The 23,723-nt window shown below is 29.4% G+C and overlaps 3 protein-coding genes across 4 annotated transcripts; 2 read left to right on the top strand and 1 right to left on the bottom strand.

Moving 5' to 3' along the window:
• Positions 1–409: 409 nt before the first annotated feature.
• On the bottom strand, positions 410–2,975 carry LOC130899258 (protein prune homolog 2). The gene is made up of 5 exons (XM_057809044.1): positions 2,534–2,975; positions 2,065–2,412; positions 1,755–2,013; positions 1,493–1,705; positions 410–1,209 (listed from the first exon to the last, which is right to left on the bottom strand). Exons 1-5 carry the CDS (start codon positions 2,820–2,822, stop codon positions 1,083–1,085), a joined length of 1,236 nt encoding a protein of 411 aa, XP_057665027.1. The 5' UTR covers positions 2,823–2,975; the 3' UTR covers positions 410–1,082.
• A 307-nt stretch (positions 2,976–3,282) lies between these two features.
• Positions 3,283–5,243, top strand: LOC130899337 (zinc finger protein 26-like). The gene is made up of 2 exons (XM_057809215.1): positions 3,283–3,434; positions 3,561–5,243. The coding sequence occupies exon 2, from the start codon at positions 3,577–3,579 to the stop codon at positions 5,182–5,184; it is 1,608 nt and encodes a 535-aa protein (XP_057665198.1). The 5' UTR covers positions 3,283–3,434; positions 3,561–3,576; the 3' UTR covers positions 5,185–5,243.
• Positions 5,244–6,646: 1,403 nt separating this feature from the next.
• LOC130899436 (macoilin) lies at positions 6,647–23,646 on the top strand. 2 transcript variants are annotated; one of them, XM_057809369.1, is made up of 8 exons: positions 6,647–6,883; positions 8,664–9,044; positions 9,101–9,349; positions 9,446–9,577; positions 9,628–9,880; positions 9,948–10,187; positions 12,236–12,545; positions 18,332–23,646. In XM_057809369.1, exons 1-8 carry the CDS (start codon positions 6,804–6,806, stop codon positions 18,541–18,543), a joined length of 1,857 nt encoding a protein of 618 aa, XP_057665352.1. In that variant the 5' UTR covers positions 6,647–6,803; the 3' UTR covers positions 18,544–23,646. The 2 variants fall into 2 exon arrangements, with proteins under 2 accessions (XP_057665352.1, XP_057665351.1); XM_057809368.1 differs by having other exon boundaries at positions 6,656–6,883; positions 9,443–9,577.
• The last annotated feature ends 77 nt before the right edge of the window (positions 23,647–23,723 follow it).

Below are 23,723 nucleotides of genomic sequence, written 5' to 3' on the forward strand. Positions count from 1 at the left end.
TAGGTTGTATTTCACTTTTTTTTATTTAGTGGATACTTAAAAATTCAGGTCCCATGCTTCTACTTTAGCGAGTCTGTTTTCTAAGCAAACATAAAGTTTGGATTTTATGATATTGGAGCTTAGAGCTCTAATGGGTGCTTAACTATCGGACAAGATGATAATCTCTTGTCGAGTGTGTTTCCCAAGCTTGGTTCTGTGCCCGTACACTCCTATTCCAGTTCTGTTACTGCTACTTTAGAGCTGTCCGTGTACCATTTAATAGCGATATTCCCTTAATTTCCTTACTTTATAGAAAATCTGGCAACGTTGTTCGTATAATGGATCATTTTATATCGAACAATTTTTTGTATTCAGTAGATATGAGATTTTACAAGTTTTTTGAGGGTTAAATTCGTTTTAGGTGAAATTTTGATTAAAACTCTATTAATTATAAGAAAACATATATTTTTAAATTGAATAAATAAATAAATTAGTGCTATTATTGCTAAAAATAAATAAAAATTCACAATAAATAATTGAAATCGAGTACAAATTAATTATTTTAACATATATATTATTGATTTACAAAAGTACATCATTGGCGACAATTTAGGCTTCAATATGTACACATTTTTATTTATAAATACAAATATTTCATTTAAAATTATTTATATTGAATTATTTTCTTTAAATTTGAATTTCAACTACCCGAAACTCCTTTTTAAGACACCACGACAATCAAAAACCATTAAAAAGTTAACAAAACATCTATTACCCACTAAAATTTTTCAAAAATGTTTTTATCCGAAATTTTAAATACGAAAATTGTTATAAAATAAATAGAATAGTTGTAAACAAAGTCTTACTAGGTTTTATTCGATGTATAACACGACTAGACCAATTCAAAAACTTCCTTTACTTTAGTAACATTTGAATCAAAATCTTTCAGGAACTGACCACACTATTTGGTCCTTCGAGCCTACATTATGATTCACATCCGGCTCGAAGGACCAGTGATTAAAATTTTATCAAACTATTTAGATTAAATAATACTTTCTATAGGAATGAATCGAATATACAAAAAAAATTTGTAATACTACGAATTAAATAGCACAATGTAAGGTATCGAAAGCTTTAACTTTATCTGGAATAGCAGCGGCTTCTAATGGTACTCTTACCATAAGTTCCCTCAAAGTACTAACAAATGTTATTTTTCTGTAGAATTTTGAACTGCAACAAAATATTTAAAGAAATGATTATTTAATAAAAAAATAACCAAAACAACAAATTGTTTTTGAGATAATTGAGGGGATTCTACTCTAGCCCTGTTATGTTGAGTAATCCCACTGGAAGTTGTGGTCCCAATCGCTTCGGACAGTGGGGTCAAGATTTAGCGAAAAAGTTGATCCTGGTTAAGGGCTTTGTGCCCTAAACGTCAGACAGTGTAATTGTGAGCGGTAGGGTTCAGTATCCCCTCAGCAAGAAAATAGGGTATATGACAACACGTACATACCTAATGAAAGGTTTGGCCATGAACATCATTGTTTTTATCCATAAGGTCGGATGGACCAAATAGAGGTGGAAAAGGTTTTTTCTCAACTTTCTACCAACCATTTGGTAACACCTTTTCAACCATCCAAACGAAGGAAGTTTATTAGCAGCACCATGAAGATAAATTAGTACGTAATCTTCGGTTACCAAACGTTCCAACGTCCACAGTACATACCTATGATGAAGAAACATTCGAATGTGATAAATCCTGTTAGTTTACTTACAAAAATAAATTATCCATGACGTAAACATAATCGACTCTCGATTTATCTGGTAAGTAGCAAGCCGAAAATACCACGATCGCCGTATTTCCTCCAGCCCTGAGGTAACCGCCGTGACTCAATACTCTTTTGTAAGGTTCTATTACACGCATGTCGATAGTACGTTGCTCACCGCCCGGCAGTACCATACGTTGCCAGTATCTCGCGTGACAACGTTCATCGGCAGCACTAAGAGGTTCTATTGGTTCAAGAGTCGCGTTTTCTAAAAAAAAATAATAAAAAAACTTTGTAAAATGATGATTTATTATAATACCGTCATCCAATTTTCTAGCAAATTCCTCTGATTCTCCATTAAAAACATCTTCAGACTTTAAACTATCAGTATTGGAATCCACAGACGAGATGTCACTATCATCACTCGCCTGAGTTTGTACAACTTTTATTTTTCTCAATTTATTGCTTCTTTTGTTATGGGCCAGAAAATTCAAATTACCTTCTTTTTCGTTCAATTTCAAAGATACATTTTGTAAATTAGAACTGAGATGAGCTTCGTAAACGGATTTATCGTTCTCATTATCACTAGTAACATCAACTTGTGTTATTTCGACTGGAATCTCAGGCAAAATTGATTTTTTTACAACAGAAGGACTATTTGAGACATCTAAAATAACACACTAAAAACCATCTAACACACAATATCAATAGATTGAAACTATGTGAATTAACTATAAATTACATCTAAAAACTATAGTCTATCAATTTATATTGAATCCCTTTACTACCTGTGAGCTCGTCAACTTTATTTCCGGTTTCCTGTGATCCGATTACGGTGCTATGAGCATGAGGATTAAAATGTTCGTAAGCATTATGTAGTTTTACCTGTTTCGGTATCAAATCTGGAAAATCTGGCGTAACCGGCGACATTAACGGATGAAAATTCGTTGCATTTTTTAGAGTAATATTTGAATCGGTACACGTAGTACCTATATCGTTGATTTCTTTATTTAAGACACTATTCGAGTAATCGGGAAGGGATACATCGTTTTCTAGAGATTCTTTAGGAGATTCCATATTTATGTACCCTGATTTAATACTTTATTAAGCTATATAAGCGATAGTTAGATAATCATTTGAAATAAATATTAATTTGTTATTGTTTTTTTTTTATAATTTTTTATCGTACTATAAAGCTCAAGATATTGTTTTGACATTGACAATCAGCTTGTTTTAAGCAATGTTGCCAATTCGTTTTTTTGTCTTTGACAATCAGCTTGTTTTAACCAATGTTGCACTACTAATTTAACTTATCTAAAACTATTATCACTTTTTGATAAACTGTAAACAACAATAGACTATTTAAACACAATAAATTTTATTTTTTAGATTTACTTTATTGGTGTCTTTTTACTTTATATAATTATTAGCAAATTATAACGACCAATCAGATAGCTCTATTGATATTGACCAATACCGTGCTACTCTATGACAAATTAATACTCGTATGAAAAAGAAGAAGAATATTGCAAACAAAGCTTTAGTACTTCAGCATGTAGCCACGCAGCCATTATCCATTTTTCTTTCGTTGTGACTTTAGCTTGGCTGTCTGACAAACGTGTTGAGGTCTTTTATAAGTTTTGAAAATTTTCAAAATACTATTTTATACCTTTTTAAACATTATAAAAAGTAAGTAAAAAAACTTCATTTTGAATAAGAATATAATCGACATATTGATAATTACATTCGTGTTCAATTTTACCCAGCTTGCATCTAATAAAAAAATTAATTGATATTTCATATTCTTTGTTTTAGGTGCTGTAAAACTAATATGGACGAAGAAGAAGATTTGAATTTGTGGGAATGTATAGTGTGTTTCGAAAGTTTTGAATCAAAAATTGATCTCACCGCTCATTTGAGAACTCACGTTGGACTCAAATCGTTTAGGTGTACGATATGCTCGAAATTATTTTTCCAAAATATTCAGCTGCAAGAACATTTGAAAACGCACGAAACCTTTGAAGATACGGAGATTAAACAAGAAATTAAAGATGAAATAGAAGAATTAGAAGCTGCAGATGAAGATAATTATATTGAATTTAATGTGGAGAAATTGGATGATTATAATGTATCTGAAAATTTGATATTTGAAGGTAATGAAGAGGAAGAAGAACACATCAGGTTTGAAATAATTGGAGATGATGAAGATTCGCTAGGAACAGACGATGATGTTAAGTACTATTCTTCCCAATGTGTAGTGTGTTGTAAAACGTTTTCTTCAGTAAACGATTTATCCTTACACCTTAAAAAGCACATTGGTTTAAAACCGTTTGACTGCACAAATTGTTTACAGTCGTTTTCAACAAAACCTGATTTGGTTAAACACGTACAAACATGCGAAGAAGATACAATTAAAAAGGATCCGACTCTTATAGAAGGAGGAGGTTTCATAGGTTTCAAAGAAGAAGAAAAATATGATACGGAATTGGAAAAAATGAAGTTGGCCGAAGTTATTAGACAGCAAGAAGTTGCGAGGAATATAAAGAGAAAACGCCACATTCGTTCTAAAACTAGGATAAAGTGCCCCAATTGCCCGCTAACTTTCGATAATGTCTGTCATTTTAGAATCCATTATCGTAAATATACAGGAGAGAGGCCTTACAAGTGCGCTATGTGCGACAAATCGTTCGCTAAAAATAGCAACCTTACGTCTCATATTAGAATCCATACAGGAGAAAAACGATTCCAGTGTCCTTATTGCCCGAAAAAAGCGGATCACAAGAGTGCATTGAAAGTTCATATCAGAGTACACACAGGAGAGAAGCCTTACAAATGCCCGATTTGTTTAGAAGAATTTGTCCACAAAAGATCTCGAGACACTCATGTAATGGCTCACAATAACGAAAGACCGTTCGAATGTAACGTTTGTGAAAAAAAATTCATCAAAAAATATAATCTCGAACTACATTTGAGGACCCATTTCGGGATAAAACCCTACGAATGCTCTTCTTGTTGGAAATCTTTTACTTCGAGAAGCTCTTTGAATTTACATATGGATTCGCATGCTTCCACAAAACCGTTCATTTGTCAAGTATGCGGTAAAGGATTTCCAAGTAAAATTCGATTGAAAGACCATTTGAAGATCCATTCCACTATCAGACCGTTCCAGTGCGAATTTTGCGCCAAGACTTACTATAACAAAGGTCATTTAAGGGAACACCAGAAGATCCACACTGGCTATAAACCTTACAACTGTGAAATATGCTCTAGAGAGTTTGCTCGGAAACAAGATTTGAATATACACATGGATGTACATGCGGGTATTAAACACAACTGCGAATTGTGCCCCAAGAAATTTTCTAGGAAAAGTCGTTTATACCACCATATTCGATTGGTTCATAGAGATAGTTACGCCTTTGAAAATAGTGATGATATATGAAATAATCGAATATATATCTACATATTTTATAATTTAGTATAAATATATGCTTCAAATAATTTGGTTTTTATTAATTCTTCCCAATTTCCATAAAATCATGTCTAATATTAAAAAGAAAACATTCATTTTGCTTCCACTTTACCATCAAACAAAATATAGTATTTCTAAAGTCAATGGAAAATTATACCATCTTTTAATCAATTAAATACATCCTTTTGATCTATATGTACCTATTAATTTACTAATTTTATACTTTTTCTTTAATAAAAATCACAATTTACTTACAACTTTAATTAAAACATTATATAATTATTTTTCCTCTAATATTCACCCTTAACCTCAATTCAGATTTTGTTTTATTTTATCTAGTTTTATATTTCTTTATCAATTCTTCCATTATTGTATAAAATTATATCACATATTCCAAAACATACAGAACCCTTGCTTCGTCTTTACCAAATATTAAAAAAGTATAGTATTTTCAAAGTCAACGAAAAATTGTACCATCTTCGTTTTCACATATTTTAAGCAAAATAAAAACAACTCAATTTTATTTAATTGACTACTTTCATGTTTTTTTTTTCAGTTAAAATCACAATTTATTTATCACTTCAACTGACAAATTATAACATCGTATTATTTCTACTCATTCACCCTTAACCTCAATTCAGAATTTGTGTCCATCAACTTATGTCTATAATATTTTTTTGACAATTCTTCTTTTTTTTTCCTTTAAAATTATATCACATATTCAGAAAAACAATCCTTCTGCTTCATCTTTACTAACCATAAAACAAAATATAGTATTTCTAAAGTCAACGACAAAATATACTCCTTCCGTCTTTCGATTTAAACAATTCATCTTTATTATGATGAAACAAAATATAGTCTTTCTAAAGTCAATGTAAAATTACACCATTGTTCCTTTAACATGTTTTAGGCAAATAAAAACAACTTTTTAATCTACATGTATCTATCAATTTATCATTTAATTCACTACTTTTATGATTCTTCTTCACTAAAAATTACATAAATTATCGTATTTATCATGTAAATTAAAAAATAAATTATTATCTTTCCTCTAACGTAATCGTCTCTAACCTCAATTCAGTATTTCTTTATTTTGTTGATAATTTTTTGTTCGGCTCGTTAATAACATATTCCAAGTTGAAATTTTAAATGGAAAAATTAAATTATTATCTAATATATTTAGAAATTGCTACCTGTTTTTTACTGTATTCATACTTGATGATACAGTTTTCAACCTAATTCAATATTAAAACATTAAATAATTTCCACTAATCTTTTATATAAGATATCAAGATACTTATTATGTAAGTACGACTTATATAGAAAGAATTTTTTAAAAAACTAATAATTAATTCATTTTAATTTCCAAAAATTTTATATAAATATCCGAAGAGGTTTTTGAAAAAGCGCGAAATGTGGCGCCCTCTAAGCGAGCGGTATGGAGTCAAACTAGTTGACAACAAATACATTTTTACGACAGAAGTGAGGTTTTCGTGACCAGAAATCCATGAGAGAAATAAGTATAAATTTAAATCCTTGAGTGGAGTGAGCTAAATAATTATTTTAGTGTATAGGTTTCGGGTGAAATTATGAAGAGGCGAAATGCTGAGATCGCTAAAATGAGAAGACCCTTGAAAAAGAACAAAATTACCGAAGGATTTTACGGAAGGTACGTTTCCGTGTTTAGATTGTGACCTATAGATAGGTACATAACGGGTATTATAACATTCTAAACTTTTTCATCCCATATGTGGGTTCAAAATGGCTGGTTTCCCTAAACAAATGTTAATTTTCTTCAACATTACTTCATATTTAAAGTTTCTGGTATAATAATTTCATATGACAACATATTTAGGATGTTGTATTATTTTTTAAGGATTATTATGAAATATTATTAACATCCTAGGTTAGAATTACAACTGTCAAAACAAAATTTATTTTTAACTTTTATATCTGTATAATGTATTCAATAACACGTTTTTTTACCTTAATTGACACACATTTGTAGTTAACAACTAGTAATCTTTAAGGGTTGAATATACTGTGCTGGAAACTTCATATCTTTATCAATTCTTTAGAAATTTATCAAGATAATGTTTTTCAGTGAACTATTTTTGGAAAATCTGCATTTTTTTTACTACCACGTGAATAAATTTGTTATATCTAGATTCAGTATACATGTGAAAAGCTCTACGCACATTCAAAGCAACTACGTTTTATACAGGTTAACCTGTATTGCTACTAAGAAATTAAGTTTATTAAAAATTTTTGTTATTTATTTAAATAGAAAAATCTTATCTGCACTTGAGATTTTTCAATGATATTTATTTCGTTTACATCAAAAAGCGATAGAAAAAACTATATTTCATTTATTTTGACTTAAAATACTTACATTTCATCTATAATATTGATATTAGATGCTTTGCATGACTTATAAGTTATTAAAACTACATTATAACAAATTGTAGCGTCATTGTTTATCATTAATTAATTACTTTAAATTACTGAATTGTACAGAGATAACATTTTTACTCAAAAATAAATACATAGAAATGTAAATCAACAAGAAGAGAAGTTTCATTCACATGTATTTATCTCGGGAAAGTATTTAACATGTGAAAGAAAGTTTGACAAACAAAAATTATATCAAAATAACTAGAAATAGTTGATGAATAATAATGTGGGATAGAGTTGAATGGTTAAAATATTATGATAAAGTGTAGACTCTAGTGGTAGAGATGGGGAATAATAGTTGTTAAAATTTATTTAAAAACCCAGCCATATTATGTTTTTCCAAGGGTTTTATTATTTGGAACCTCCAATATTTGCAATGAATAGAATTAATTTTGAAAAAAAAATGAATATTTTGATGTATATGACATATGAATACCAATTTTGATTATAAAAACCTTTTTTTAATGGATTTAACCGAAGAAATTTGTTTTTTAATGTAATAGGTAGGATTTGCATATATATATAGACATGTTTTAATCAAAAACCCAGTTTGAAAGTGGGTTTTTTTGTGCTTAAACAACCCCACAAGAAAGAAATAATTTCTATTCATGTAATTAGATATAATAAAAGATCAAATTATTGTAATTTTATAATAATTATACAAAAACCAAACCCACTCAGTTTTTTTGAGTGTTTTATTATCTGGAAGCTTCAAAATTATCAGTAAATGGAAGCAATTTCAAAAATAAATAAATATTTTGAAGTAAACTACATTTGAATACCAAATTTGATTATAAAAACCTTTAATTTTTGAATTTAGAAGATGAAATTTCCTATTTTAATGTAATAGGTATGATTTGCATATATAGATATGTTTTAATCAAAAACCCAGTTTTTGATTAAAGTGGATTTTTTTAGGTTTTGCCAATCCTTCAAGAACGAAACAGTTTTTATTGTTTTAATTTAAAAATGTATATTTTCTTTTTTCATTCCAGCACACTTCTGTATTTGAAATTTGTAATTCTATGGGTCTTGGTAATATTGGCAGACTTCATATTGGAATTCCGTTTTGAATTCTTGTGGCCATTCTACTTACTCCTACGTTCAGTTTACGACTCATTCAAATATCAAGGCTTGGCCTTTTCGATATTCTTTGTATGCATAGCCTTAACTTCAGACATGCTGTGCTATTTTTTCATACCAGTTCACTGGTTATTTTTCGCGGCAAGTACTTACGTATGGGTGCAGTACGTTTGGCACACAGACAAAGGTATCTGCGCCCCCACGATCATCCTCTGGGTTTTGTTTGTATATCTGGAGGCAGCTGTCAGGTTAAGGGATATCAAACATATGCCAGGACATTTGGACCTGTGCAGGTGAATTTGTCAATTTTACCATTCGCATTTTGGAATCTTATCGTTTATTATTTTAGACCGTTTGCAGCACATTGTATAGGTTATCCCGTGGTAACTTTGGGCTTCGGCTTCAAATCTTATGTAGGGTATAGGATGAGGCAGCGTAAACAACAAGTAGTGGCCAAAGAGAATCAGTTTTATATGCAGCTGATGCAACAGGCGTTGCCGATAGAAACGTGCGCTGTTGCGCAAGAGCAGGTCGAACCTGTTTCAAATGCCGTCGTACCTGTTCAGCCCGTGCTGAATAATAGTAAAATACAAAACAGGTAATTACAAAATTTTCATTAATCCGTACTAAAATAATGCTAGGGGAATGTCTGGTCCTTCGGGATGATGTAAATGCGTTTATTATTTTGTAGTAGGCAGTCCCATGAGAAGAATGGCCACATTCCGAACGGGGCGATAGCCAACGGCGTACATAATACAAAATCACATCACAGAAAATCGGTGGAGAAATGCAAAGATCAAGATCAACACGGGAACGATCACAATACGTAAGTTTATATACGTCGAATGAAGTTTTGTTTTATATAATTATTTTTAGAAAACATTCGGATCGACATATAGACCGACAGAAAGTGAACCACGCACACACAAATGGTTCGGTGGTAAATACGTCGATGGAAGAAGGAAATGGACACGAGACAGAAATGAAACCGGTGCGAAGGAGGGAAAAGAAAGAACAGGATAAAGAACGAGAAGCTGCGGAATATTTGCAAAGGTTAGAGACCGACTGTAAGAAGTTGAGGTCCGATTTGCATTTAAGCAGAGCTAGCGAACAAGATCTGAGGTTGCAGGTAAATATTATTCATTTAGTGTTGACGTTTAATTTGATTTAATTTTTTCTTTTTTTCATTTATTCAGGTGGCGTCTTTGACGACTTCAGAAAAAGTGTCTAAAGGCGAGATATCTTTGTTGCAAAGGGAGGTAGAAGAATTGCAGCAACGGTTGCAGAGCGCCCAAAGTACAAAATCTTCCGATAAACAAACAATTAGTAATTTAGAACGACGCTTGGCCGAAGAGAGACGGCTCAGATCTAGTCTGGAATCGCAACTCAACCAGGAAAGGAAGAACAGGAAACAAGAGGAAGCCAGAGCGGCGCAGGTAAGGAGAAATTTTAATTAGTGCATTTTTTTTTCTGATAAATTCAATAATTGATCCCTAATTTCTTAGAAATAATCCCCTTTCATCATTATTATTAAAAATTTTTGATTTATTTATAGTGAAATATTGAATTTTTCCTCCTTTTTTGTATCTAGATTTAAAAATATATAAAAAAAATACCATTTTATTTTCATTTTCCAAAATATGTATGAATATCTCCGATTTACAGTTAAAATAGGCAACGTTGTAAATCGTTAAATTGATGGCGACGTTTATATAGTCCAGGAAACAAAAATCTAAAAAATTTTCGAGCTGTATATCTAAAAAAAATATTAAAAATTGCAATTGAAACAATTTCATCTCAATCTTCTTAAATATGTATAAATTTCTTTGATTTGCATATAGGCAACATCGTAAAACGTCAAATTAATGATATTATTTATGTAGTCCTGTAAATAAGTGTCAGAAATTTGATTAAGTTAAGAAAATCTTGTTGAACGTTCACAAAGTTTTAATTATCAAATCCCATTTTTTTAAATTTGAAAATGTTCGAAAAACAAAAAAAAAATATTTTTTGTCGTATGTCCTGGAAATCAAACACTTAGGAAATGTTCATTGTCTATAAAAGTGATGTGAATACTTTTTGTACAAACGAGTTCAAAAACTCATAATTTCGATCAAAAATAGCAGTTTCATTCCTCCAAAACAATTTTAAAGCAATTTTTTCGAGGTTGAAACCAATATTTACTGTATTATATAATCATCACTGACATAGAATTAAAATAGGCAACATGGCAAATCGGTTATTATCATGATGGCAGTCGAATTTCGTATTGAGGTTATGTTTGTGATGTTTACTTTGTATTCTTTCGTTTTCGTGGTTTTTCTTGTGCTTTTTATTGTTATTTCTCCTATGCCTATAGAGGTTTATAAGCCTATACCTTAGCTCAGTGTTTTTTTGAACTGTTGTTATTAAAAGTCAAGGTGAATAAATATGTATATGCTAAACTTTTTTATTGATAACCAAATGCAGGTATTTTGATTATATTAGTGCAATAATTATAGAATTAAAGAATAGTTGAAAAATACAATAAAAAGCAGTAAAAAATCATTCATTACAATCTAAAAGGAAATTATCAGTTTAAGATTAAACAACATTACGAAAAAATTTATACGTTAATTGATATACTCTTTTTGCACACATTTATATATTATAAGTATCATTTTCCTAATTTTTATATTAATAAACAAATAAAAATACTTAAATTTGTGTAATAGTTTACTTAAATACAATAAAAAACAATTTGTATTAACAAGTACATCAACATAACCTACAAAATTCATATACAATTTAATCGAATCAATAATTATCGTTTTTTTTACACTTGAAAAGATTATTTTATTAAACAAAAATAATTTTAATCAAATATTTATTTCAACAAGTGAAAGTAATTTACATAAATGACTAAGTATAGATAAAAATAATCAAAAACTTTACGATAACTGCATATACTTATTAATATATTTAATTAATATTTCAGTTAAATATCTACTCAAAATTTTCAATTCTCATATTTTTATCTCACATTTTCAATCAAAATAAGACTTTTTTATAGAAATAGTATTTTTATTGACATACAGGGGGAAGTTGGTTTGTTCTTTATGAACTTGACATTTGACATGACTCAGTGACAAAAATCAGTCTCCTGAAGCTCTTATGTTGTTTATATTAAAGTAAATTCGATCGAATATCATTATAAACTTTCATATATAATTATTATATCAAATTTATAATATTATTCTAAAAATACATATTTAAATTGATATCAACCGAAAGTTTCCTTAATTACTTTTCACTCTTCATTACAAATTCTAATTCTAATCTACTATTACTATTAAAGTTGACTCGTTTATCATATATATATATATATATATATATATATATATATATATATATATATATATATATATATATATATATATATATAACAAATCAAGTGGTGTTGTAATATTTACAGGGTGATAACTAAATGTTAAAATTCTAACAGGTGGCAGCTCAACAATCGTCACGTGGTGAATGCACTGAATCGTGTAAAGCCCGTCGACGAGAATTGGAATCGGAGATAGCGGATCTTCGAGCTTCCAAACATTGGCAGGAGGATCGTTTGCAGGTGCTCGAAAGGGAAAGTAGCGCGTTGAGCGAACAAATACGCGATACCGATTTATTGATGTCTGCGTTATCGGCCATGCAAGAAAAGAATACCCACTTGGAGAATTCACTTTCGGCGGAGAATAGAATCAAATTGGATCTGTTCAGCGCTTTGGGTGAAGCCAAGAGGCAGCTCGAAATCAGAGAAAGTGAGTTTCGTTTTTATAATAATTATACAAAAGTTATCGAACATTGTTTCTATTGGTTTAAAAAAAAAAAAGGTCTGGGAACTGTATTGTTTTTGTTTTTGGGGTAATTCGGTTGTTTCTGTGGATTTTATTTGTCATTTTCCTTTGCTGAGAGTTGTCGAAACGATATGGAAAGATTAACCCTTTTAATGGTGTAGTTTCTTTGGTTTCAAGAGTTTTGATAAATCTGGCAACATTATCTTTATATATTTGATCTAATTATGGAATTTTCTGTACGCTTTGTCTATGATTTTGTTGAAAAACTATAACGAAGGATCGATTTTTTGAACGATGGGGGTTTTTGACATAAAAAAATTCTTTTTGGTGGTTTTTTATTTGATTATAACAATTTTTCGTGCAATTACATTTTTATTTTCTCTTTTTCATACATTTACTAACTGATTGAGTATATAATGTTGTTATTATACAGTGTGATCTTAAAACAACCGACCTTAGAAGGTAGAACGAAGTAAAACCTTTTAGTTTATGTCGTTTGTTCAATTTCAAGGGTTTTACTACGTTTTGGTAAATCTGGCAACATTATCAATGGATATTCGATTCATTTATGAAATTTTCTGTACGTTTTGTCTACGATTTTGTTTTAAAACTATAATAGTGGATTAATTTTGTTATCGATTTGTCTATTTGAATTCGAAACATTTGTGTTTATGATTATTTCTTTGATTACAACAATTTCACTTTTATTTTTGTTATGAATGCGTTTTTTAACTAATTGAGTGTAAAATGATGTTTTAATATACAGTGTGATTTCAAAATAACCGAAATTTTATGGTAGAATGTGGTAGTAACTGTTTGTTTATGCCGTTTGTTCAATTTCAAGAGTTTTACTACATTTTGGTAAATCTGGCAACATTATCAATGGATATTCGATTCATTTATGAAATTTTCTGTACGTTTTATCTATGATTTCATAAAAAAACTATAATGGTGGATTCATTTTGTTATCGATTTGTCTATTTGAATTCAAAACATTTTTGTTTATGATTATTTCTTTGATTACAACAATTTCTCGTGCAATTTCATTTTTATTTTTGTTATTAATGCGTTTTTTTAACTAACTGAGTGTAAAATGATGTTTTAATATACAGTGTGATCTCAAAATAACCGAAATTTGATGGTAGAATGTGGTAGTAACTGTTTGTTTATGTCGTTTGTTCAATTTCAAGAGTTTTACTACGTTTTGGTAAATCTGGCAACATTATCAATGGATATTCGATTCATTTATGAAATTTTCTGAACGTTTTGTCTACGATTTTGTTTTAAAACTATAATAGTGGATTAATTTTGTTATCGATTTGTCTATTTGAATTCGAAACATTTTTGTTTATGATTATTTCTTTGATTACAACAATTTCTCGTGCAATTTCATTTTTATTTTTGTTATTAATGCGTTTTTTTAACTAACTGAGTGTAAAATGATGTTTTAATATACAGTGTGATTTCAAAATAACCGAAATTTGATGGTAGAATGTGGTAGTAACTGTTTGTTTATGTCGTTTGTTCAATTTCAAGAGTTTTACTACATTTTGGTAAATCTGGCAACATTATCAATGGATATTCGATTCATTTATGAAATTTTCTGTACGTTTTATCTATGATTTCATAAAAAAACTATAATGGTGGATTCATTTTGTTATCGATTTGTCTATTTGAATTCAAAACATTTTTGTTTATGATTATTTCTTTGATTACAACAATTTCTCGTGCAATTTCATTTTTATTTTTGTTATTAATGCGTTTTTTTAACTAACTGAGTGTAAAATGATGTTTTAATATACAGTGTGATCTCAAAATAATTGAAATTTGATGGTAGAATGTGGTAGTAACTGTTTGTTTATGTCGTTTGTTCAATTTCAAGAGTTTTACTACGTTTTGGTAAATCTGGCAACATTATCAATGGATATTCGATTCATTTATGAAATTTTCTGAACGTTTTGTCTACGATTTTGTTTTAAAACTATAATAGTGGATTAATTTTGTTATCGATTTGTCTATTTGAATTCGAAACATTTTTGTTTATGATTATTTCTTTGATTACAACAATTTCTCGTGCAATTTCATTTTTATTTTTGTTATTAATGCGTTTTTTTAACTAACTGAGTGTAAAATGATGTTTTAATATACAGTGTGATCTCAAAATAATTGAAATTTGATGGTAGAATGTGGTAGTAACTGTTTGTTTATGTCGTTTGTTCAATTTCAAGAGTTTTACTACGTTTTGGTAAATCTGGCAACATTATCAATGGATATTCGATTCATTTATGAAATTTTCTGAACGTTTTGTCTACGATTTTGTTTTAAAACTATAATAGTGGATTAATTTTGTTATCGATTTGTCTATTTGAATTCGAAACATTTTTGTTTATGATTATTTCTTTGATTACAACAATTTCTCGTGCAATTTCATTTTTATTTTTGTTATTAATGCGTTTTTTTAACTAACTGAGTGTAAAATGATGTTTTAATATACAGTGTGATCTCAAAATAATTGAAATTTGATGGTAGAATGTGGTAGTAACTGTTTGTTTATGTCGTTTGTTCAATTTCAAGAGTTTTACTACGTTTTGGTAAATCTGGCAACATTATCAATGGATATTCGATTCATTTATGAAATTTTCTGAACGTTTTGTCTACGATTTTGTTTTAAAACTATAATAGTGGATTAATTTTGTTATCGATTTGTCTATTTGAATTCGAAACATTTTTGTTTATGATTATTTCTTTGATTACAACAATTTCTCGTGCAATTTCATTTTTATTTTTGTTATTAATGCGTTTTTTTAACTAACTGAGTGTAAAATGATGTTTTAATATACAGTGTGATCTCAAAATAATTGAAATTTGATGGTAGAATGTGGTAGTAACTGTTTGTTTATGTCGTTTGTTCAATTTCAAGAGTTTTACTACGTTTTGGTAAATCTGGCAACATTATCAATGGATATTCGATTCATTTATGAAATTTTCTGAACGTTTTGTCTACGATTTTGTTTTAAAACTATAATAGTGGATTAATTTTGTTATCGATTTGTCTATTTGAATTCGAAACATTTTTGTTTATGATTATTTCTTTGATTACAACAATTTCTCGTGCAATTTCATTTTTATTTTTGTTATTAATGCGTTTTTTTAACTAACTGAGTGTAAAATGATGTTTTAATATACAGTGTGATCTCAAAATAATTGAAATTTGATGGTAGAATGTGGTAGTAACTGTTTGTTTATGTCGTTTGTTCAATTTCAAGAGTTTTACTACGTTTTGGTAAATCTGGCAACATTATCAATGGATATTCGATTCATTTATGAAATTTTCTGAACGTTTTGTCTACGATTTTGTTTTAAAACTATAATAGTGGATTAATTTTGTTATCGATTTGTCTATTTGAATTCGAAACATTTTTGTTTATGATTATTTCTTTGATTACAACAATTTCTCGTGCAATTTCATTTTTATTTTTGTTATTAATGCGTTTTTTTAACTAACTGAGTGTAAAATGATGTTTTAATATACAGTGTGATCTCAAAATAATTGAAATTTGATGGTAGAATGTGGTAGTAACTGTTTGTTTATGTCGTTTGTTCAATTTCAAGAGTTTTACTACGTTTTGGTAAATCTGGCAACATTATCAATGGATATTCGATTCATTTATGAAATTTTCTGAACGTTTTGTCTACGATTTTGTTTTAAAACTATAATAGTGGATTAATTTTGTTATCGATTTGTCTATTTGAATTCGAAACATTTTTGTTTATGATTATTTCTTTGATTACAACAATTTCTCGTGCAATTTCATTTTTATTTTTGTTATTAATGCGTTTTTTTAACTAACTGAGTGTAAAATGATGTTTTAATATACAGTGTGATCTCAAAATAATTGAAATTTGATGGTAGAATGTGGTAGTAACTGTTTGTTTATGTCGTTTGTTCAATTTCAAGAGTTTTACTACGTTTTGGTAAATCTGGCAACATTATCAATGGATATTCGATTCATTTATGAAATTTTCTGAACGTTTTGTCTACGATTTTGTTTTAAAACTATAATAGTGGATTAATTTTGTTATCGATTTGTCTATTTGAATTCGAAACATTTTTGTTTATGATTATTTCTTTGATTACAACAATTTCTCGTGCAATTTCATTTTTATTTTTGTTATTAATGCGTTTTTTTAACTAACTGAGTGTAAAATGATGTTTTAATATACAGTGTGATCTCAAAATAATTGAAATTTGATGGTAGAATGTGGTAGTAACTGTTTGTTTATGTCGTTTGTTCAATTTCAAGAGTTTTACTACGTTTTGGTAAATCTGGCAACATTATCAATGGATATTCGATTCATTTATGAAATTTTCTGAACGTTTTGTCTACGATTTTGTTTTAAAACTATAATAGTGGATTAATTTTGTTATCGATTTGTCTATTTGAATTCGAAACATTTTTGTTTATGATTATTTCTTTGATTACAACAATTTCTCGTGCAATTTCATTTTTATTTTTGTTATTAATGCGTTTTTTTAACTAACTGAGTGTAAAATGATGTTTTAATATACAGTGTGATCTCAAAATAATTGAAATTTGATGGTAGAATGTGGTAGTAACTGTTTGTTTATGTCGTTTGTTCAATTTCAAGAGTTTTACTACGTTTTGGTAAATCTGGCAACATTATCAATGGATATTCGATTCATTTATGAAATTTTCTGAACGTTTTGTCTACGATTTTGTTTTAAAACTATAATAGTGGATTAATTTTGTTATCGATTTGTCTATTTGAATTCGAAACATTTTTGTTTATGATTATTTCTTTGATTACAACAATTTCTCGTGCAATTTCATTTTTATTTTTGTTATTAATGCGTTTTTTTAACTAACTGAGTGTAAAATGATGTTTTAATATACAGTGTGATCTCAAAATAATTGAAATTTGATGGTAGAATGTGGTAGTAACTGTTTGTTTATGTCGTTTGTTCAATTTCAAGAGTTTTACTACATTTTGGTAAATCTGGCAACATTATCAATGGATATTCGATTCATTTATGAAATTTTCTGTACGTTTTATCTATGATTTCATAAAAAAACTATAATGGTGGATTCATTTTGTTATTTTCCCGTACAATTTCACTTTTATTTTCAATTTTTCTTACATTTGCCACCTAATTGAGTATAAAAAGGTTGTTATTATACAGTGTGACTCAAAATCAACCCAACTTTTAATTGAATTAAAAAAAAAATAATGAAAAAAACTTTTCTTCATGTAATGAATTCAAAAATGGCCCGTCTAATATTTTCTTTTAAAAAATACAAAACTACTTGATATATAGAGTTGATTGCGTCATTATTTCTTCTTCTTTCTCGACCTTTATGGGCCCCCAAATCTTTCCAGTAGATCAACTGTGTTCTATTTGACCTGGGACTTCCTATAATTGTTCTAGATGAGGAGCTCGGTCTTCAGTACCATCTTGTATCGTTCATAATGGTCTTGGATATACTCAGGTACCAGGCTTTTGTTTTTTTTTTAGTCTTCTACGTTGTCTTTTTGGTTATTCAAGAAGAATACTGCTTCGGTACTCATTCTGATCTTCCATATTGCGGATTAGGTCTACGTATTAGGTATCGGTAGATATTAGCTAGATTGAGTTCCGATGAAACCGAAGACGGTCGCTGGTTTTATTTTTTTTTGTATAGTTATAGGAAGTAAGGCCCCTCTGTAACTAGTTAATGTGTGATTTTCAGACGCTAACCGAGCACACGAGAAAGAAATCGAAGAGCTGAAGAGTAAGATAGCGCAAGTATTGGCTGTGATGCCTACAGATACATTCGGTTCGCCGACGTCGGCTACAAATATTTCCAGAGTCCGTTTAGCCGAAAGTCCTTTGTCGAACCTCGATCCTAATGCTACGGCCTACACGCCCAAAAATTCCCTTGTCGCTTCTACGGAAGCCTAATTAATCTGTCCTCCGATTCGGCGCACCCCCAATTACCTTTTTTTTTTTCGTTTTTTCACTTCACAGTAGATGGCGTATTTGTTTCTAACCTCAAAAAACAGATTTCTCTCTATTTAATTTTATGGAATATCAATTTTTGTATGCGATCTACGCCATTTTTTTCTTCTTCTTGGAACTTTGAATGAACGAATTTTCGAAATACGCCATTTTCTGTAAACAAGTTCGTTTTTTATGCCCATCGGTTTGAAAAATAATTTGATTGTATACAAAACATCGTAAACAAATGTCAAAAATTCGATTGGAAAGATTTTTTTAGCCAATCCGGTGAACGCCGCACAGTAGAGACCCGGCTTAAGACATTTATTTTTATCATAAACTGTAATATATTGTAATGCCTTTAATTCCCACTTTAAACGATTGATTCTTGCTTTTAATAGTACAGTGTATGTCAAAAATTCTATAGATTCTATTCTTTTTAGCTTTTCCGGCGAACGCCGTACGGTAGAGACCCAGCTTAAGACATTTATTTTTATCATAAACTGTAATATATTGTAATGCCTTTAATTCCCACTTTAAACGATTGATTCTTGATTTTAATAGTACAGTGTACGTTAAAAATTCGATAGATTCTATTCTTTTTAGCTTTTCCGGCGAACGCCGTACGGTAGAGACCCGGCTTAAGACATTTCTTCCTATCATATACGCTACGATATTAAAATGCATCAAATTCCCACATTTAACGACGAATTCTTGCTTTTAATAGTACAGTGTACGTCAAAAATTCTATAGATTCTATTCTTTTTAGCTTTTCCGGCGAACGCCGTACGGTAGAGACCCGGCTTAAGACATTTCTTCCTATAATATACGCTACGATATTAAAATGCATCAAATTCCCACATTTAACGACGATTTCTTGATCTTAATTGTACAGTGTACGTCAAAAATTCTATAGATTCTATTCTTTTTAGCTTTTCCGGCGAACGCCGTACGGTAGAGACCCGGCTTAAGACATTTCTTCCTATCATATACGCTACGATATTAAAATGCATCAAATTCCCACATTTAACGACGAATTCTTGATCTTAATTGTACAGTGTACGTCAAAAATTCGATTGGAAAGATTTTTTTAGCTAATCCGGCGAACGCCGCACGGTAGAGACCCGGCTTAAGACATTTATTTTTATCATGAACTGTAATATATTGTAATGCATCCAATTCCCACATCAAACGACGAATTCTTGATTTTAATAGTACAGTGTATGTCAAAAAGTCCATTGGAATGATTTTTTTTCGCCCTGTGCGGCTGTTATCCGGCGAATGCCGTACGGTAGACACCAGGCTTTAGATTTTTGTACCTATAATTAACACTACCATATTAAAATGTAGCTAATTCCCACATTAGACGATTAATTTATACAGTGTACCTCAAAAATTCGTAGGTTATATTTTATTTACTTTATCCGGCAATTGCCGTACGGTAGAGACCCGGCTTAAAACTTATCTTCTGTATAATATATTATAACGTTGGTAATTTTTATATTAAACGATTCATTTTTAATCTTATATACAGTGTACGTCAAAAATTCGATAGGTTCGTTTATTTTTTTGGAACACCGTATACAAATTTTACTTAAACGTACAATTATTTTGGTTACGATGTTTTGTTTAAAAAAAAAATTAACGCCCGCTCTAAAATTTTCTTTTTTTTTCTCTCGAACTGAATACCAGCTTGCGGTGCTGAATTATTTGTTACGTTTTTGAGTTCCTGTGTTATTCTCCTGTCGTATGTTTTGAAATATCTCCATTATATAAATTTATTTTTTTTATTTTTTATTTTGCATATTTCGAGCGACTCGGGAGAAATTTATTCAAATAAATTTTTAACGTCGATCCTGTCTTTTTATTTCGAAACATTTAGTGACGTCATTATTGGTTAATACGGTAGGCGACAAAGTGTCATAATTATCAGTCAATGCAAAAAGCTATAGCCGTTGTTTAGTGGGTCGTACAGCTATTAAATTACACTATGGCTGACGAGGTATGTGGTGCTGTAACTTAGAAGATCGAGGCCATTTTGAAACAACAAAAACAGAAGAATAACTCATACCTGCTAGCATGTGTCATTTGTCATTTATATATCTTCTTCTTTTTCGTTTATCTACACAAAATTTTCACTTATTTTTATTATATTAATTCGAAAAATTATTTTGTTTAAATTAGGAAACATACCATGGGAGAATAGCACGAAATTCCTCTCCCTCAATAATTTTTTTTCGCGTAAACTAATTTGTGATATAATTTATGACTAAGGTACTGGGGGGTCGATAATAAACGACTAAATTTTTTTTTATTTTTTTTGTTGTATATATAAGCGTATTGGTACTGATTTTGCTATTGGCTGATTCGTTATGATCTCTATAAAAATTAAGGATCTTAAAAAAAATTGCGTTCGCTTATTCGGAATTTATTTTGGTTGTTAGTATCGGAAAAAAAATGAAATAAACGTTAAAACAGTCATTTTAGTTATTAACATTAAGAAAATCGAAAAAATTCAAAATATGTTTTTATCCAACATTCCCTGTATATATACAACCATTTTTTATAAATAATTCGTTCCACAAAAGTATAAACATCACAAGAAGATGCATTACAACCTTCATATAGTGAAATATTCAGTTAATAATAACTTACAACTGTCAAGTCTTGTGCTGATGTAAGTAAAAAATCAAGACTTTGAAAATAAAAAAGAAGAACTGACATAAGTAGCGCCAACTCACGTATTCTGTGATTTAACGTTGTTTATATTTTCATCGAAGCAATCTAACGAAATGTCAAAGTCACTCATTTAAAAATGGCCGCTGTGCGGTAAACAAATACCGTTGCCCTGAGGTACTCCGAGGTTTGTGAACTAATTTGTTCGATTTCAGACTTTATTATTTCAAGTTTTATTGAGAAATGGTTTCTTACTTGCATTAGTAAGAAATTTCTCTTAAGTTAGAGGTGGAAATATAGTTTGAAAAGTATATATACTTCTGGAAAATGAGCAGGATTCTGGATTATTTTCTTGTGTTTGTCAAGATGCAATTTTATTATTGGGTTTAGTAGATTAAGTAAAAGATAATTTTCAAGTTTTTGGGATGATTATCCTTGTCCCGTGGTAGCCACCTAGCAAAACGGGGTGCAAACCCTTTTTTTCGTTATATCTCTGTAACTAACAATCTCACAGAAATTTTGATAGGACATAATTTACAGCAAATTGCATTGTCTACAATTATGTTTATATAAATTTTTTCCATATAATCAAAAGTAAAGAAGTTATTAATAAAATTAAGAGAAATTTTTTTAAAAATAATTTTTTTGTTATAAACTTTTTTTTATTTTGCAAACCAATTTTGTATGTGATCTTTTAACGAATATTTTGTACATTTAGAGCGTTCCAAAGTTTATCAATATTCATAAGTATACAGTGAAAATTAAGTGTTTTCCTTTATTTTCATATTAAATGTTTCTACCCCTAGTAACTACGCTATAACTTATTTATTGACTCTTTCCCACGATACCTTTGAGGTAATCTCTGTAGGCTTGTATCCCTAAAGGGCCTTATCCACGAACAACTGAATGATTTATTCTTAGATGGTCCAAGCTTCGGTTCAGGATCTAATTCTGTATCGAAAGTGGAGGTTTTGGATACAATGGGAATTAAAATAAGAGTCATGGTTCTTAGATCATCTTCTAATTCATTTTTTTTCATTGATTTTGATGTTGCTACAGGTTTGAATTGACATTCAAATGTTTTTATACTTTATCTAACAACAATCTTCAGGGTTGTTTTCAGATTGAGTATCGTGATACAATTGGAGAGTGTTGAAAAGGGGCTGCATCATGGGTTGGAGGAAAAGATAAAAAACTGAATGAATTTTTAGTTATTACTTTTATACTTTCTAGAAAATTGAATTTACTACAACCGTTTTATTGTAAAATGAAAAAATAAAATTATTTTTGTTAATATCTTCTTTATTTTTAATTTTATGAAAAAATTTTATATAAACAAAATGATGGAAAATGCAATTTGCTACAAATTAAGTAGTTACAAATTTTCTGTAAGATCTTTAGTTAGGGAGATATAGACGTTTACACCCCATACAGCCCCACGAGTTTAGCTCCTAGTAACCCCCCCAAATATCTCAACAATGTACTTGTGAATAATATTTTAACGTTTATTACATTTTTATCGATAATTTAACAATATTTGTTTTAAAGAAAAATTGTTAGGTTGGTTTAAAAAAATTATTTTTTTTTGTTAATAAAAAGTTTTTGGAATTTATATATTTTCGTTTCGTTATTGCGGGTTGTAAATAAATTTTTTGGTGAAAATATATTTTTTTTTTGTATTAATTTGACAAATTATATTAATTTTTAAGCATTGTACTTAAATTAAAATAAAATGTATGTATAAGATTTTGTTCTAAACAAAAACTTTATTTGGGGTAATTTTTTTGGGGTTAAGTTCTCTACCAATGGTTGTAAAAGTTATCGGAAAGTTTCCCAACTGTGATTAGATTGAACGGAAATTCGGGTTTTGTTATATTTGTAAAAATTATAGTTTGAAATGTCACAGTTGGAAACTTTGTTTTTCAACAAGATGCGTTCAAGTTATTTTTGCCATATTTATATTTGTTGACGTCTTTTTTGTATCTTCTAGTATTTATTTTTTTACTGTTTATTTTTACTTCTTGAATAAACACTTTGTCGCTTACTTTTCCGTGTTTTATAATTATGCCAGATCGAAAACAAAATTTCGATAAAAAAAATTAATTCCCTCCTCGTTTATTTCATTAAATTTCCCCCATACAAACTCTATTTTTTCATAAATTGAATTAACCATAGAACAAGTTTCCCTAACAACGTTGCCAGACTTTTTGATTTTAATATTAATTCATTAATTGATAATTACGAGGGGGAATTAATTTTTAATTTGAGTTATCCGGACTGGCTTGGGGCTGCAAATGAGCTGAAAGTAAAATGCATGCTGTGTGATTAAGACTTTATGACTTTTTCGTTTTGAAATAATAAAATCCTTAAAGGATACATGAACATATACAAGATTTTTATTTTTACCCGAAATTCCATTCCATTTCAAGACCTAAATTCTACTAGCACCATAATTAGAGCTACTTATT

Source organism: Diorhabda carinulata, chromosome 11, assembly GCF_026250575.1.
Source record: "Diorhabda carinulata isolate Delta chromosome 11, icDioCari1.1, whole genome shotgun sequence".
NCBI lineage: Eukaryota > Metazoa > Arthropoda > Insecta > Coleoptera > Chrysomelidae > Diorhabda > Diorhabda carinulata.

What these genes read in the sequence shown, in the direction of transcription:
- LOC130899258 (XM_057809044.1), bottom strand. Translation starts at nt 2,822, where the DNA reads ATGGAATCTCCTAAAGAATCTCTAGAAAACGATGTATCCCTTCCCGAT. An exon ending in TGCTAGAAAATTGGATGACG is followed by an intron (nt 2,014 to 2,064) that starts GTATTATAATAA and finishes ATTTTTTTTTAG; the next exon opens with AAAACGCGACTCTTGAACCA. An exon ending in GTCATGGATAATTTATTTTT is followed by an intron (nt 1,706 to 1,754) that starts GTAAGTAAACTA and finishes TCTTCATCATAG; the next exon opens with GTATGTACTGTGGACGTTGG.
- LOC130899337 (XM_057809215.1), top strand. Translation starts at nt 3,577, where the DNA reads ATGGACGAAGAAGAAGATTTGAATTTGTGGGAATGTATAGTGTGTTTC.
- LOC130899436 (XM_057809368.1), top strand. Translation starts at nt 6,804, where the DNA reads ATGAAGAGGCGAAATGCTGAGATCGCTAAAATGAGAAGACCCTTGAAA. An exon ending in AATAGTAAAATACAAAACAG is followed by an intron (nt 9,350 to 9,442) that starts GTAATTACAAAA and finishes ATTATTTTGTAG; the next exon opens with TAGGCAGTCCCATGAGAAGA. An exon ending in AGGAAGCCAGAGCGGCGCAG is followed by an intron (nt 10,188 to 12,235) that starts GTAAGGAGAAAT and finishes AAATTCTAACAG; the next exon opens with GTGGCAGCTCAACAATCGTC.